The sequence below is a fragment of the Schistosoma mansoni genome (genome assembly GCF_000237925.1).
Source record: "Schistosoma mansoni, WGS project CABG00000000 data, chromosome 3 unplaced supercontig 0141, strain Puerto Rico, whole genome shotgun sequence".
In the NCBI taxonomy this organism is placed as follows: domain Eukaryota; kingdom Metazoa; phylum Platyhelminthes; class Trematoda; order Strigeidida; family Schistosomatidae; genus Schistosoma; species Schistosoma mansoni.
The window spans coordinates 458,331-474,339 of NW_017386011.1; the positions used below are offsets into that span (position 1 = coordinate 458,331).

At 36.8% G+C, this 16,009-nt stretch overlaps 1 protein-coding gene across 1 annotated transcript in view; it reads left to right on the plus strand.

The window, feature by feature from the left end:
* Positions 1–1,204: 1,204 nt before the first annotated feature.
* Smp_105700 (U520, putative) overlaps positions 1,205–16,009 on the plus strand; it is a 35,674-nt gene continuing 20,869 nt past the window's right edge. Inside the window, exons 1-10 of the mRNA XM_018791236.1 lie at positions 1,205–1,527; positions 1,560–1,834; positions 1,873–2,036; positions 3,469–3,666; positions 4,892–5,227; positions 5,503–5,871; positions 8,761–8,916; positions 10,484–10,884; positions 13,770–14,037; positions 14,900–15,091. Of these exons, the coding sequence (XP_018645572.1) occupies positions 1,319–1,527; positions 1,560–1,834; positions 1,873–2,036; positions 3,469–3,666; positions 4,892–5,227; positions 5,503–5,871; positions 8,761–8,916; positions 10,484–10,884; positions 13,770–14,037; positions 14,900–15,091 (2,568 nt within the window). The 5' untranslated portion in view covers positions 1,205–1,318. The remainder of the gene's footprint in view (positions 1,528–1,559; positions 1,835–1,872; positions 2,037–3,468; positions 3,667–4,891; positions 5,228–5,502; positions 5,872–8,760; positions 8,917–10,483; positions 10,885–13,769; positions 14,038–14,899; positions 15,092–16,009) is intronic.

Sequence of the window (16,009 nt, forward strand, 5' to 3'; positions counted from 1 at the left end):
TATTAGTTGTCTGTTATCGCGGCAGCTGATAAGGGAAAACGTATAGTGTGTGCGTTCATCAGTGCATTATGACCACTCTGACCTTACGACTTGAAGTCGTACGCTAACTGTGACAAAAATGCCTTTCAAGCAAACCTTACACTGGTAACACTGAAGTGCATTTTTGGTCAGTTTGACGATAGAAATTTCCACATAATCTTCAACAGTTTTATTCGTCCCCATTTGGACTACGGAGACAAAGTATTTCCTCCCTTTCTCCAAAAGGATAAGGACACTCTGGAGTGTATCCAACGGCGAGCCACGAAATCAGTTTGGGGACTCAAATTCAAAAATTATGAAGAGCGCCCCCAATCACTTAAACTTTACCCGTTACAGTATGGGCGTCTTAGAGATTACCTTCTTATGGCTTACAGTATCCTTAACACTTCTGGTCATCCATTTAAACATCTACTTAAGCTTAGTCACAATACTAACCTAAGTGGTAACGACCAGAAACTGAGGACTCAAAATGGCAGAACGGACTGTAGACACAACTTCTATTCCATAAGAGTTGTCAAATGCCGGAATTAACTGCCGACTGAGCTGGTCCAAGTGGCTTCGTAGGAGTCCTTTAAGAGGAAACTTGATCTATTCTTAAGGACTAAGGATAACATCTTATTATGATTTACCAATGTCTTTTTTTCCTATTATCGTTAATGTACCTATGTTCCTGCCTGGAGGTATTGATGGTCCAGTGCTACTAGACACGGAAGCCCGTCAGGCGAAAGCTTCTTATATTCCGTCCACAACCATTTGAACCATTATAGTGTATCATTAGAGCAGAAGATAAAATCAGTGACGGAGGATCAAGGTCAAATCCTAAACAACACTTTTACGATCTATAAAAGTAATTGTACAAATCGTGTGAAAGTATAAAAATGTGAGTGAGAACGGAAACTACCAACAGAATAAGTTTATATTACCTATCTCCACGTACACTGCTGAGATGTACTCACGAAAGACTTCACACTATAACGCCATTCAGTGTAACGCATTCGAAATTGTAGGCTACCGACTTCTGGTTTCGCTTGCTGTATTATATTATTCGTACGTTTGTATTATTGTTAGTTGTTGTCGAGTGCTTTCTTTAGTCAATTTAAGTAAATTGTGAGTGCTTGCGAAGCTATTGGTACATTTTCCTCTTCTTTTCTCTTCAGATTTCCTCAAACAACCCTTCACATATCTCCTGACACACTTATTATCTTCAGGATAGTCGCAAACCCACCTATAACTGAAATTTAGACAGGATTCTTTGTTCCGCACTTTATCTTGCTAAATAATGGCTGACGATGCAGCCAGAAAGCTGCAGTTTGAGTACAAAATCAACTCCAACCTTGTGCTCTCAACAGATCGGTCACTCATCGACAGGCGTCCAAGAGATGAATCCACCGGAGAGGTGTTAAGCTTAGCTGGCAAAATTCGTGCTCAAGAAATGGGACACAAGTCGCAAAGGACGAAACCACCTATGTTGCAAGAGAAACGAGCAAAGTAAGTTATTTAATTCCATCTTATAGCTTCAGACGTCAAAAACGTGACGAGTCTCAACAAGACGCTTTAAAATTGAAAGGAACTAGCTTACTAAACGATGATTTCAATGATATAGCAGGGATCATGTACCACCCTAAGACACCAGACACTCGCAAAACTTACGAATACATTCTTCACTGTATTCAAGAGGCATTAGGTGATCAGTCACGTGAAATCCTGTGTGGAGCAGCAGATGAAGTTATAGCCACTTCTAAAAACGTTCATTTGAAAGATAAGGAGAAAAGAAAGGAAACGGAGTCCTTGTTAGGTAAAATATATTTTTAACCGTACATTGAGTATTCGTAGGTCCTCTCGTTGATGAAAGGTATAATATTATTGTCAACCTTTGCAAGAAAATCACAGACTGGAAAGAAGAAGAAGAACCTGTGTCTACTGCGGTCGCTAACTCCAATGACAGTATTGACCAAACGTATGGGGTAAATGTTCAGTTTGAAGAATCAGACCAAGAGGTATGTCAGTGTATGTTTTTTTCTAGCTAGGTCGTTGAAATAACAAACAGTAATTTCATTTTTCAATTTAAACAGTCGATCGGTATTAATCACGTTACACTATCTATAGAAATGCAGTCAAGTTCATGGTTTTCTTTCAGATAGTGCTATACCAATGCCAGGAATTTCACTAAAAGTTAGTCACGTTTTCAGATTCACAGAGAGTATATTGCATTGGTTCCAAACTGGTTAGACGAAATCAAACGATCGTACTAAAACCCTGTTCGAGAGTTTCTGAGTTAGCATATGTTGACGGGATGAGGTTCTAATATTTTAGCTCCTATTGTCTGTTTTCCGATATGACATAGGATTCGAACATTGGAAGCTTCAACATGTAGTTTGAAGTGAGGTTCTAAGAGACCTGGAGTAGCATTTTCTTGACTCCATATGGGGTTCTGATTTTGTGGTTAAGGCACTCGATCTTTAATCAAAAGGTTGCTAGTTTCTCTTCTGTTTTAGTAGTTAATTAATATTATTAATCTTTAGCTCAAATCCTACTACATAAACATATACTTAATAAATAAACATCAACTGGTCCGAATCGTTATGAAGTAAACTTTTGGGAAATTCCTTTTAACGATTTACGTCATCAAACAGTATATATGAAAAATCTAAGAGGTGCAGTTTGTTGATAGTTTTAAGCAAAGAGGTTAGAATGTTTTACTTGTGAAATATAATTTAAAATCCTAGGACTAATTCTTACTTACGTTTCGTCTTACAACAAATCAATTAAGGAAACTCATGCACTTGGTTCTCAGCAATGCTTAGTATAAGATCTAGCATTACTGTTTAGCTACTTGAACGGGGCCGATGCAGCCATGTTTAGACCTATGGCCTAGAGTCCATCATTCATTGCAGTGAATAAATCACGCGTGCTAACCAGTTCCTTTATCACTCAAGGCAGTTGTCCCGTTTGATTATTAGATGAATAAACCTTTACGTTCACACTGAAAGCTTGATTTACGGTCTCTATACAGTAGTTTAGTGCATAAAGTGTTCGTCTTTCGGTCACTAATTCCCAAGTTCGAGGCCCTCTCCGTCTACTTCGGTTTGGGCAACTAGTTGGTGTCATTAGCCTTCATACTTAGTGTCCCATACCCAAGTTCCTAGTTTGTGAGTAGATTTAGAACTCGGGTAACCCCGGTAAAATTTGCAAGTGTGGATCAATAAATAAGTATGTTGGATATCAATAGTTTCTAAACTATAGTTACTTAAGGTACGCCGAGTAAAAAGATTCCAAATTCACGATTGTCAGTGACTTCGAACTTCTTGTCATAAGTGTTACTAGCATTTATTTAAAAAAAGACTCGGCGCAACTCAAGCATCAAATTATGATGAGAAACGCTACTTCAGATCATAAACTGTATTTCCGATGTGTCTGTTTTTTGTATAGGATGAGGAAAATGCCTTTGGGGAGGTCAAAGAAGAAGATGATGAAGATGAACCAGATGGGGAGGAGGCTGTTGTAGAAATGACTTTACAGTCTCGTAAAAATGAGTCGGTTATTACCGCTCACCAAAATGCTGAAAATTTACATCCTCGAGATATTGATGCATTTTGGTTGCAACGTAACCTTGCCAAACATTGTAAAGTTGGTTTTGCTTTGTACTTTTATATTTTACAGTTTTTAATTTATTTAATACACAAACGTGTTTGTATGCCCATTTACATAAGTTAGTCCGCTTCTCAAAAGAATGTGGAGTCATATGAGAGTTCCTTCATACAGACATTCGTTTCCAACTACTCATCAAGTCAAACTTTTTTACTTTGAATTTTCATCCCTATCTACTCGTACCTAGGTCGATACACAAACATAAATACTTCAGAGTTCAGTCCAAATGATTGTAGATCCAGGTTTTCACACTTAAAACCAATGCTTGCATAGGGGTTAACTCACTTGAATTTTAACCATTTATTACAATTTCGAACTACTGAATAGTATTGTTAACCATGGCTCATTGCGACTCAAATCAGGACACACAAACCTTCATTTTATGGTGTGACTGCACTGTAGTCAAGTAAGCGGGAAATAATGTCAATCTTAAGCATTTTTAAGATTTCAACAAAAATCACATACTTAGTATAGCCTCTATTTTAACCGACTCACTGTTACTTGAAGTTTTCGTTCATTCACTACCATTTACTCAATAACCCCAACCATAAAGTTTTCAATCATTAGCGGGACTTCAACACGCTACATGTGTTTTAATTATAACCATCTCCATTCCTATTACCTAATCACTGTTATTTCTAGTTAGAATACTGGATATTGTCAGTGTTCACTTGGTTTATGAAAACACGTCGTGTAGTACATGCAACTTATCACCTTACCTATCAAGCTGTGGATACGGGTTCTAACAGTCGATCTTGTTACAATGCACAATTGTGAAGCATTCTTTGAAGTTAAGTGGCACAAGACCACAGGTGCCTCATCAAAAGTGCTTTCAAAACACTTGTGATCCCTTCTATTTTAGAAAATAGATGCAGCACAAATGAAAATGAAAGTTTTATGAGACAATTTTAGGATAATTCTATCGATATATGTTAACAGTTCATGGAAAAAACTGTTGATTTGGGTGCAGACTGACGTCTGCTCAACCCATTTGCCTATGTGTATCTCATTACTCTAGTCTTATTTATCTTTCAGCTGTTCCCTTGCAGTTGCTTATCATTGTTTTATAGTTGATTTTTCTCAGTTTTTTTGTTCTAGCTATTTTATGCCCAATAGTTGATAGAATCAAGTGTTAAATAATCAATAAATTGTTCTAAGCGGATTTATTTCTCTTTCATCTTTACTGTTTTTAATCCCAATGTAGGATCCGATACTTGCTCAGGCGAAAGCTCGCGAATGTCTAGAAATTCTCCAGTCAGCTTCTGATGATAGGGATTTAGAAAACCGTTTAGTTCGTGCCCTCGGTTATGAACAGTTCGATTTTGTCAAAATTTTACGCAAACATAGACTTATGGTTTTGCACTGTATCTTATTAGCACAAGCGCAAACAGTTCAGGAACGTAGCCAAATGGAGGCAAAAATGCGTAGCGATCCTACGTTAGCCAAAGTATTGCATGAATTAAGAGAAACAGAAAATTCTGCCGATTTAGTCGCTGAAGAACGTCAAAGGAAAAATGTTCAGCGTGTCGTCCGTGTTCAGGTGAGAACAACTGGTTCTATATACATTAAACTGTTTACAGATTGTACATATAATTTGCCGAGATTAAAGTTTCTTATGAATGAAACTGAAGTTACTATTGATGTTCTGAATATTAGTTGGTGAACTAGACAACTAATTTTTAAATTTCTCTTTTTGTTAGGATTAGGCTTTTTATAGCACTATACATGTGACACTAATGAAATGAACATTAGTATTCAAATCTTTCAAAGCACACTTAACTTATTAATTTATTGTTACTCTCATTACTGATTCAGGCTGATATGGAGCATGAAAATATGAACGATGAAGGTTTTCACTTGTCTGAAGACGGTGCTATCGGTGTTGCGAATATCGTTGACTTAGAGGGTCTAGCGTTTTCGCAAGGAGGACATTTAATGGCAAACAAGAGATGTCAGTTACCCGATGGTTCATTTCGAAAGCAGAAAAAAGGTTACGAAGAAGTACATGTACCACCTTTACGCCAAAAACCATTAGAACCAGGCGAAACTCTAATAAAAATTGAAAAACTACCTGCATATGCACAAGCTGCCTTTGAAGGTTGCAAAACTCTCAACTTAATCCAAAGTCGTTTATACCATGCTGCAATGGAAACGGATGAAAATCTGCTGCTATGTGCTCCTACTGTATGTTTTTATTAGTTGATGAATTTAATTTAAATATTTATTTATGTAAATCGGTACTTAAGGTTGTAAGCCTTTTCGCACTTGAAAATACAGTAAGTTACGTACACAAAAAATGTCAGCCTATGGTGCCTGTTATATGTTATCAGTCAGAGTTATTCACTGTCCAGTTAAATTTTCAGGCTATCAAGCCAACTAACTGAGATAATGAAATACAATTTTAGGATGATTGTGTGCACAATTGTTTTTATTGAATAACTACTATTCGTCAGTCAGTCAGTCTGAATGGATGATGGCTAGCAGTGGAACCCAAGACGCACCTTTTGTCCTATTTGGGACTCGTCAGCTGGACGTACCTGCATCTCGGAGTTGATGTTCACTTCGGGACTCGAACCCATTACCATTCGCTCCAAACGCCATCGCGTTATCTACTTATCCACTGAGTTCTGATAGTCACCTGCTTGTGCAACGGGATGAAGTTTAAATTTACTTGGTGACTGATCAATTGCAGTCCTAAATAACAACGGGAAGATACAAGTAAACAACACCAAGTGAATTTAGTAGTTATGAAATGGCTAAACGTAGCTAATGTAGTCACTTGATATATCTCTATGGTCACTAACTCGTAGTCTGAGCTGCGAAAATAAGTGTCTGATTCTCAGGTTCTTAAGGTTATCGTAATGTTCAGAGCCAGTTGTACCGGGAAATATTCCTTTTTAATCCACCTCTGAATTCTATGACGTTTTAATGGTTTTAGTACGACTTTCAGTTATTGGGTTTTATGAACGTTTTTCTAACCATTGATTGCTATTCACCTACCCTTGTTATTTTGAATACAATTTCGTTCCTGTTCAACGAGTTCTGATTTTGGGGGTCTTGTCGAGTATCATTGTATAAAAATACTAAGCAATAGGAGTAGCTGGGTCGTTTATTAGCAAAACAATTATAACAGGTTTCAAGTTAAAACTCATCTTCACCCACTTTAGTCTCTTCAGCCAGGTAGCATTACTAATGGTCAGACGGAAGTTATTTGTATGCTTACTAAGTTGCTTTTCTTGTTGAAATTCTAAACTATATCATCACTCCAAAATGGTGATTTGCAGCTCAGGTGGATGATTTTAGTGGAGTTTCGTTCCCTGAGCTGGATGGGTTAATCGTGGAGCTTCCATTGTTTTTCTGAAGAAGATCGTTAGTACAAGTTTCAGGTAAAGTGAAGTGTTTGAATTTCTCCACGTATGTCTGGCAGCTTGTCCTATTGATCTCGATTGGTTATTGTTGACCTTTAATTGTGTTAATTCTAATTGTTTCTCTCTTCGGCCTGGTTCTGAATCCCATATTTGTCCATGATCTTCCTGACTGACTAGTAAATTAAGTCGATTTTTATGTTTGTTGATTGCTGATTGATCCAAGTGCAAAGCTTCTAAAAATTCTCCTGTTTTAGTATTCCACTTTCCCAGTCAAACGTGTATCCACAATTGCTCACGTGCATCCATATAAGCGAAGACATCATAACGTCTGACAACTAGTTGGTGTTTATGCAGAAAAATATGTAAAAGGCTCCTACTTTGTCCGATGTGCCTCTCGCAGTTGGAATAGTTTATTTTGTAGATGATGTTTGGTTCTTTTACTTTTTCATCCTTTGGTTTGGATATGATTGATTGAAATTACTACCTCTACTACCCTAAGATTTACTCTGATTATGTCATCTCTCTATGCTAATTTTTTATGGCAACTTGAACCGATGTACACATATCTCAGGTTTTACGTCGTGTTTAACTAACTGATTGATTGGAGTGATTTTACTGGTTTATGTACTACACTTATTCCAAACGGCCTCAATAATCTTGTAATTTGTATGTCTTATGATAGGATAATCTGTTTGTTAGTTTTCACGTTTGACTTCGTTTTACCTATGAGTTGGCTTGGTATTTTCTGATGCAGCTGCGTAAATAACTGTTCTTTTGTAAGAAATGGCTACTAAGTCTTCTCCATTATTTGGATCAATGCGCATTCGTGCCAGATTCTACGTCGTTTATAGTTGACTAACAGTGGTGTCTTTTCATCATTTTACCCAAACAATAGTTTCTCCGAAGTTAGCATATCACCTAGGTAGGTTGAAACAAAATGGAGCTTCTAACACTATAACTAATCAGTGTTTTTTTCCGTAACTTCTATAACCAGCGAAAGTAAGTGCAAATTGATACGAGTAGTGATCACCTTTTTGTACATCCAAAATAATCATGTATGCTTTCTTCGTGGTTCCTAATTAATTTCCGTGGATTAAACTCACTTGTGATATGATGAACATTAACAGTTTTGAGACGATTAAAAATATTTGCAAATCAGGTAAATGCTTTTAGTGTTGTCATGTTCTCTGAGCTAAATCGTTTAACTGCAAAGCTTCAATAGTCGTGTTAGACAACATTATAAAATATGGAAGTCCTATAATCTCCACAAATCTTCCTATATTTATAAGACTTAGGTTCCCAAGGAATTTCCAAGAGTATGGTATCGGTATACGGATTAGCTAGCAATTGATAGACGTAAATGTAGATCCCATCAGTCAATCCATACAGAAGAGGTCAATCAATCATATGATCAGAGGTCAACTGAAAAAGGAAATCAACAAGTATGTAAGAATAAATTAAGGCAACAAAATCTACAAAGACAAAGTATCACAAACAACGCCATCAGAATAAACTAATTTAACATTTGTAGAATAACTGAACAAATCTCTTCTACACGAAGTAGCTGCTGATGATATTGTCTAGAACAGTAATAAAAGCCTCACAGTTAAACCAACTGCCTCATAGAATACCACCACAAACAGCTTTATATCTTAACGAATAAAAATAACCAAACATATAATTGTCACATTTGGGTTTTTTTCAGGGTGCTGGTAAAACAAACGTAGCTTTATTATGTATTATGCACGAACTTGGCAAATTTATTAATCCTGATGGTACCATAAATAAAGATGAATTCAAACTTATTTATATTGCACCTATGCGATCTTTGGTACAAGAAGTTGTCGGTAATTTTAATAAGGTTAGTTCTGTCAATTTTTGAGTGTTGTAAATTCATCTTTTCGTAAAGTGGATTCATTATTAAAAGTTGGTAACTAGGTACTCAATTTCTCTTGGTCTTTTTTTAAAATACATTGACTAATTGAATGTACGTACATAAAATTGTATTCAGCATGACTCGAAACTTCAAGGTTATCGATCTTTTAATTTAAAGTAACGTACAAAGATTCAGGCTTTCCTCATTGTGGTTATTTGTTTATATTTAATTTATTTGAACGCATAAATATTGGTACAAACGGGCACCACATACATATGCACCACACAACAACAATGAGGTCAGTAGTAGTTGTCCTTTATTTGTGTGTGAGCTGTGATACTGTCCGGGTGCTCAGATCAAAGCAAGTGGTTTTCTTAGGGGACCACACCCCGACCCTTTAACCTAAAGGTCTGACCCACAAGGCAGTGGAGCAACGTCAGGAGATGCAGTTCCATAGTAGCCGGTGACCGACAATAAGTCCATCCTCCAACTGTTCCTTCAGGATCCTAGAGTCCGTGTACACCATTGGTTTGAAATTAGGGTTTTCTAACTCCCCTAGATGAATCCTCCGTATCCACCAACTCATTTAAAGCAACGGACATTCGCTTTTCGTCTTCTCAATTTCTTAAACAACACCGCTGCCACGAGAAGGTAGTGAATAGGACTTCCGTGTCAGTGACTGTATACGCGTGGCCATGTGAGATAATTTGAATAGGGAGAGCTGACTCTCTGCACCCTCGGTCGTACCAGGGCATTTGGGGTTAGTGAAAAATTGATTTCACTACTTCGAATTTACTCACTTTTTGTCTTGCTTTAAATTCTGCACACTTCACCATAAGTTTCTCATTGTTCTTATATTCTCCAAATATATCTAAATAATCATAGTCACTAGTGTTAATATTGTTATCTTGGACTAGAAATTAAGGGAAAGGTAGTATACAATCGGGTTCATTGTAAAAAATTTCAAATCATACCAGAACAGTTATTTTTCAAAATTTAGTTGACTGACTTCGTTCACTTTCCCTCATGTTTTCATAATTCGACTCATATTTCATTAAAAGCAGCTATCGAACTTGGTTTTATCGTCCTATTTTAAATTGCTTCCAGTCCAGTTGATTAACAAGTTACTATTCTTATTCTTTCTGATCTGTTGTTAACGAACGGTAGTAATTCTAAGCTAAGGTTCCGATACCTGATTACTATGACTACATTTCCCCCCTAGCCCAGTGTACATCAAAAGACAAAACTCACCAGGAAAATTTATTTTGTAGAGAGCGACAAAGTTTTACCTAAGTAACACGTGCATGTTATATCCATATATCCACAATCACCATGAAAATCGAGCACAAATATGGCCTAATAAAAGAGCTAATGACCCGTAAGGAAACGTTTTTGGTGCAAAAACGTGAAAATTAAAGCTTGAAAAATAAAGTAATCAGTGAGTGCTTTACTATGGATTTAACATCCCCTCCACTTTCATGTATCAGAAATAAGTTTTGTCTTTATTTCGATAATTACTGTTTACATTTCTGTTGTCTTGTTTTATTTTAAGCTGTTAAGCAGTTATGGTATTAAAGTTGATGAACTTACTGGTGATCACCAACTTAGTCGTGAACAAATTTATGAAACGCAAGTTATCGTATGCACACCAGAAAAATGGGATGTAATTACACGTCGTGGTGGAGATGAGCGAGCTTATATACAGTTGGTTAGATTAATTATTTTTGACGAAATTCATCTACTACACGATGATCGTGGTCCAATACTGGAAGCTATTGTTGCACGAACTTTACGTGCTGTAGAGAGTACATCCGGTCTAGCTGTTTCTAATGATATTGGCGGTGGTGGTGGTGTTCGTCTTGTCGGTTTGAGTGCTACGTTACCAAATTATGAAGATGTAGCGACGTTTCTACGAGTTGATTGTTCGAAAGGACTATTTCATTTTGATAACAGGTTAGTAACGTTTTTTTAGGACGTTTTAGTAGAGTTTGAATGCGTTTACACTTTCTTTTTTTGGTTGGATCACTGACCAGAAATAGACCCATAATTTTGATTATTTTACTGACTAGATCATAGTTATTGAACAAATTAAGTATGTTGACGACCAAAACAACTCTTTGTCATCTACCTTAAACATGTATATTAAATTTATTCACCTTGTCATATATTGTAAATGTTATATGTATGTTGTTGTAGATGAGTAACCTGCACCAATTTGTACGAAATATCTTGTAATCATACTGTTCATTACAATAACACCCGTGTTAATACTCTTTGAAGATTGTATTCACCATATATACCAGAAAATCGACAAATACTTCAGTATGATAAGTAAATTCATTCCACGATGATATTCTTTGGATATACTTATCTTCATCTTTTCAAATCCAGCAATTTAGGTCTACTAGTGTTTAGGCACAGTTATTTCTAGTATTATCTTTTATTCAAATTTGTGTTATTTTGTCTTCGTATATTGAAAACGTTGGAACATTTTCCAGTAATGATAATTTTCATTTCAAACTTTAAAAATAACTGAAAAATATCCAAATCTAAAGTCATTGAACAGTTGCTTGCTCCTACTTGAAACGTATCACGTGTTTACAGTCGAGAACGTTACTATATAGTTTTTGGGTTCTATCCTGCAGTTATAAGCAACCTTACAAATTTGTGCATCGATTCAAAAAGCAACACCATATGTCCCCTGGTACGGCCGAAGGTGGGGAGAGTCAGCTCTACTTCTTGAAATCTTTCCACATGACCACGCGTATACAACCACTGCCAAGAAAGTCCTACGCACTGCCTTCTTGTTGCGGGGGCACCCGGTCAATATCATAGCTCTCGCACAAATCAATAATAACTAATACTGGCCTCATTGTTATTGTGTGGCGCATATGTATTCGGTGCCCCCTTGTACCAATGTTTATGTGTTCAAATAATAAATAAACTATATCTTTACTATGAGATGCCAGATTCATGATAGTAGTAACAGTATTAATGGTTGTAGAAAACGTTTGGGATAGACGATATGACTCAAGAAAGTATGACTTTTTGGAATAGAAAGACGTAAGGTAATCTCAAAACTTAAGATCTAAGAGGAGACAAAGAGTAAATAAGTCTGTGACATTGTGGATCATTCTCAGCCGTGTTGCTCAATACATCCCACCATTGGTTACAATAATCACGCGAACCCAAACCAGCAGCCCGCACCTACTGGCATGGCTTAGTCCAACTGTCGATGACTTCAGGGACTGGTACCAAGTGTTTTTCAGCCATCTGTAGCTCTTTTTTCAACCCACTCCTACTTCATGTCATACAGTGACAGAAGATTTTTCGGGTGATATGGCTCAAAATCGTTCTCAGTCACCTCTGCGTATTCACTTTTTGTCTTCCCTTAGAACCTAAGTACTGAGATCTTATACCTTTTTTCCCTCCATAGCCAGTCTTTTTTACTACTACTAGCACTCACTAATTTACTATTCTGGGATTTGTCTTGTCCAGTTGTGCTGTGTTGTAACATCTCAAATCAATGCACATATGTCAGGTTCTACGTTGCACATGACTAACTAAATGGCTCCTACACTAGCCAACATAGTGCTTCGAGGTAGGCGGTTTTCAGGCATATGTAATACGTGTTCCAACCTCCTCAGTCGATGAAATTTCACTACCTCCTCGACCAATTTTCTATTTTTACCTAGTAGATTACTTCAAACAGCACCGTTCACTCAGTGGTCCCAACATACACAAACAATGTTTTGGGAAATATAACTACACCGACTTCTGGAACTAACCTGGTTTTGCCTGGTCTGATCTTCTAAGTCCTACTTAAGGGTTGGGTGACTATGGAGCTTAGTATCTGAAACTATTCGAACTGACTCCTCTGTAGTTATTACAAGAAAATATCTGTCCTTCCTTGTTAATTAGGGAGATCATCAAGGAAGTGCCATCAGAATTTAGACATGTGTTCTGAAATGATAAGTAATCTTCTATCGAGCCTTTTTAGCGATGGTTGTTAATGGGGATATAGTTTATTTGTATCCATCATTGAGTCGGTTTTGGCGGTCTTTATTTCAGACGATACCTTTCTTTATACCTAAAGTTGTTGCTTGTTAGAAACAGTTACCTAAGCATATTTGCAGCAGTCGGTCGCCGTTGTTTGTTCCTTAAGCTGGGACGTTATTAGACTCATCTAATCACACTTTACTTTCGTTTAAGTTAATCACTTAAGCATTAAAATTACGTGCTACGATTACTTCACCTGACAGCCTAGTTTTTGAAGGAGGTCAGAAATCTTTGTATAGAACTTCTCTTTTTCACTTTGGCTCCAGTTAGTGTAAGTTTATTCAGAGGCGACGAAGTGACAGCGACGTGTGTCTTCGTCTTTCCTTTTTTACTGGCGCGTCCAGTCGGATAGCGCACAAATGACTGGATCAATAATGGACGTGGGAGACTGACCACAGAGCCCAAACGACAACTGCTTAAGGCCAGTAACACACGTTTTTTGTCTCCGTTTAGGTGAAATGTGATATCTCTTAGATTAGTCTTTTCTAATCCTTCCCTTGCTATGTAAAAAGACAAAATTGTTGTAGATACCATTTATTTGAAGGGAATATCTCAATACCAATACAACCCTATACACTTGGCACTATGACTTCTCACTCCAGTCCTTAGTTGCTACTTTTAGTATTACCGTTCTCCAACCAACCTGCCTGGCATGGTGATACCTTAAATTGATAAATTGTATTGTTTTGACTCATATTTAACTTTCAGAATATTCTCATTTTATTATTCATAAGTGATGGACTCATTTGTTTTTTTTTATCTTTATATTTTCGGTATAGTTATCGTCCTGTACCATTAGAACAACAATATATTGGAATAACTGAGAAAAAAGCTGTAAAACGTTATCAAATAATGAATGATATTGTTTATGATAAAGTAATGGAACATGCTGGACGTAATCAAATTTTAATATTTGTTCATAGTCGTAAAGAAACTGGTAAAACAGCACGTACATTAAGAGATGCATGCCTGGAAAAAGATACTTTAGGTATATTTATGAAAGAAAAAAATGCATCAGCTGTTGTTCTACGTCAAGAAGCTGAACAAGTAAGATTATTATTATTACTATTTAATCCATTAAAGTCTACTGTGTTAAAGTATATCACAATTTAAAGCCATATCTCAAAAATCTATTGGAGAGTGGGGAGAGTCCGATCTCCCTCTCGAAATGCTCTCACGCTTATATAGACTCTGCCAGGGAAGTTCTACTCACTGCCTTCTCACAGTGGCGGGGGTATTGTTCACGAAATTGGGAGGACGAAAGGCGAATGTCCGGCGCTTTAACCGGGTTGGTGGACACGAAAAATTCACCTAGGGGATTTGGAAAACCCTGATTCCAAACCAATGGTGCACATAGGTTCCAGTATCCTGAGGGAACAAATGGTATATAAATCAATCGTTGGTTACCGGCTACCGTGGAAATGCATCTGCTCACGATGCTCCACTGCCTTGTGGATCAGATCTTTAGGTCAAAGGCTTCGGGTGTGGCCCCCTAAGAAAACCACCTGTTTCAGTTTGGGCACCTAAATAGTATCACAGCCCTCACACAAATCAAATGAGATTTGTGTGGCGTATATGTATCTGGTGCCCCTTTGTACCAATATTTCTGTGTTCAAAGAAATAAATAAATACAAAATTCCGAAATCTCTAGTCACTAACGTCTATTATTTATTGTGTTCTAGAATTTATTCAATATTTAATCTATCCACCTACTTCCAACATTTTGTATAAGTAAATAATTTATTTTAACTATTGGTCATTCCCCTTTGTAATAGACGTTTAATTATTCATCATTCGTTTTCATTCCCGACAAATGAATTCATAACTACTGTTGATGTATGTATTTTAAAAAACTATATTCGTTTCTTTGTATTCATATTCATAAAATAATATTTTGTTTTCCATTTAGGTTAAAAATTCTGAACTTAAAGATTTACTTCCCTATGGATTTGGCATACATCATGCTGGTATGAGCCGTGTTGATCGTACTTTAGTTGAAGATTTATTCGCTGATCGACATATTCAAGTTTTAGTCTCTACTGCTACATTAGCTTGGGGTGTTAATCTACCAGCTCACACGGTATTGATTAAAGGAACTCAGGTATTTTAATATTTAACTCGTTTTTTAAGTATTCTTACATGGTTATGATTTACCCTATTAGGTATCTGTGTTAATTGTATATCCTAACTAACTAAATACAAATTACTCTAGTTCAGTGATATCCTGGCAAACAAAAAGCTTTTAAATCCATAATATATCAGTTGTGCAAGTCGAGTGCTTTAACAAACGGGGCTGTATTTTGTGCAACTTGGATAATCAGTGTTGTATTTTACACCTAGGTAGTTTTCTATGTCCTAATTTCATTAAAACTACCAGCTACAAGTCACTGTTTCTTCAGTGTAGGGGATGGTTGGAAAAGAGTTAGAGGCGGCCAAACCAAAACGCGGAAGTCACTAACTTCTACTCTGAGCCATGTTGGCAGATGCAGACTCTAGATGAAATGGCTCAGAATCGATCACAATGGCGTAGGTGTATACACTCTTTATCTTCCCTTAAACCTTGACATTAAAATTGCTTCATATCTGTCTTTCTTCCTGTACTATATCCTTATATACAACCTATCTTCCACTCTTTGTGTTCTACCAAATTCTAATCTTCTGAATTCCTCATGTCTTTATCTTTTTCTCTTTCCAAATTTATTTCACTGTACTATACTCCTTCAATAATTTCTTGAAACCCCTAATCTTTTGGATTTCTGATTATACTCCTACTACTTCTACCACTATGGGATTTGAATCGACAACTGCATCTCTGTGCTAATGTGGTATGGCAACTCGAACTGATGTACGTACGTACGAAGTTCTACGTTGTGACTGACTGATACTACCACCACTAAATTAACTACTTCTGTGAATCCGGTGTTCATCTTGTTGTGGTAGTGAGGTATGGCAAGTTGGACCGATGCATAAATGTGCCTGGTCCTACGTTGTAGCTGACTGACTGACAGTTTTGAAAGAC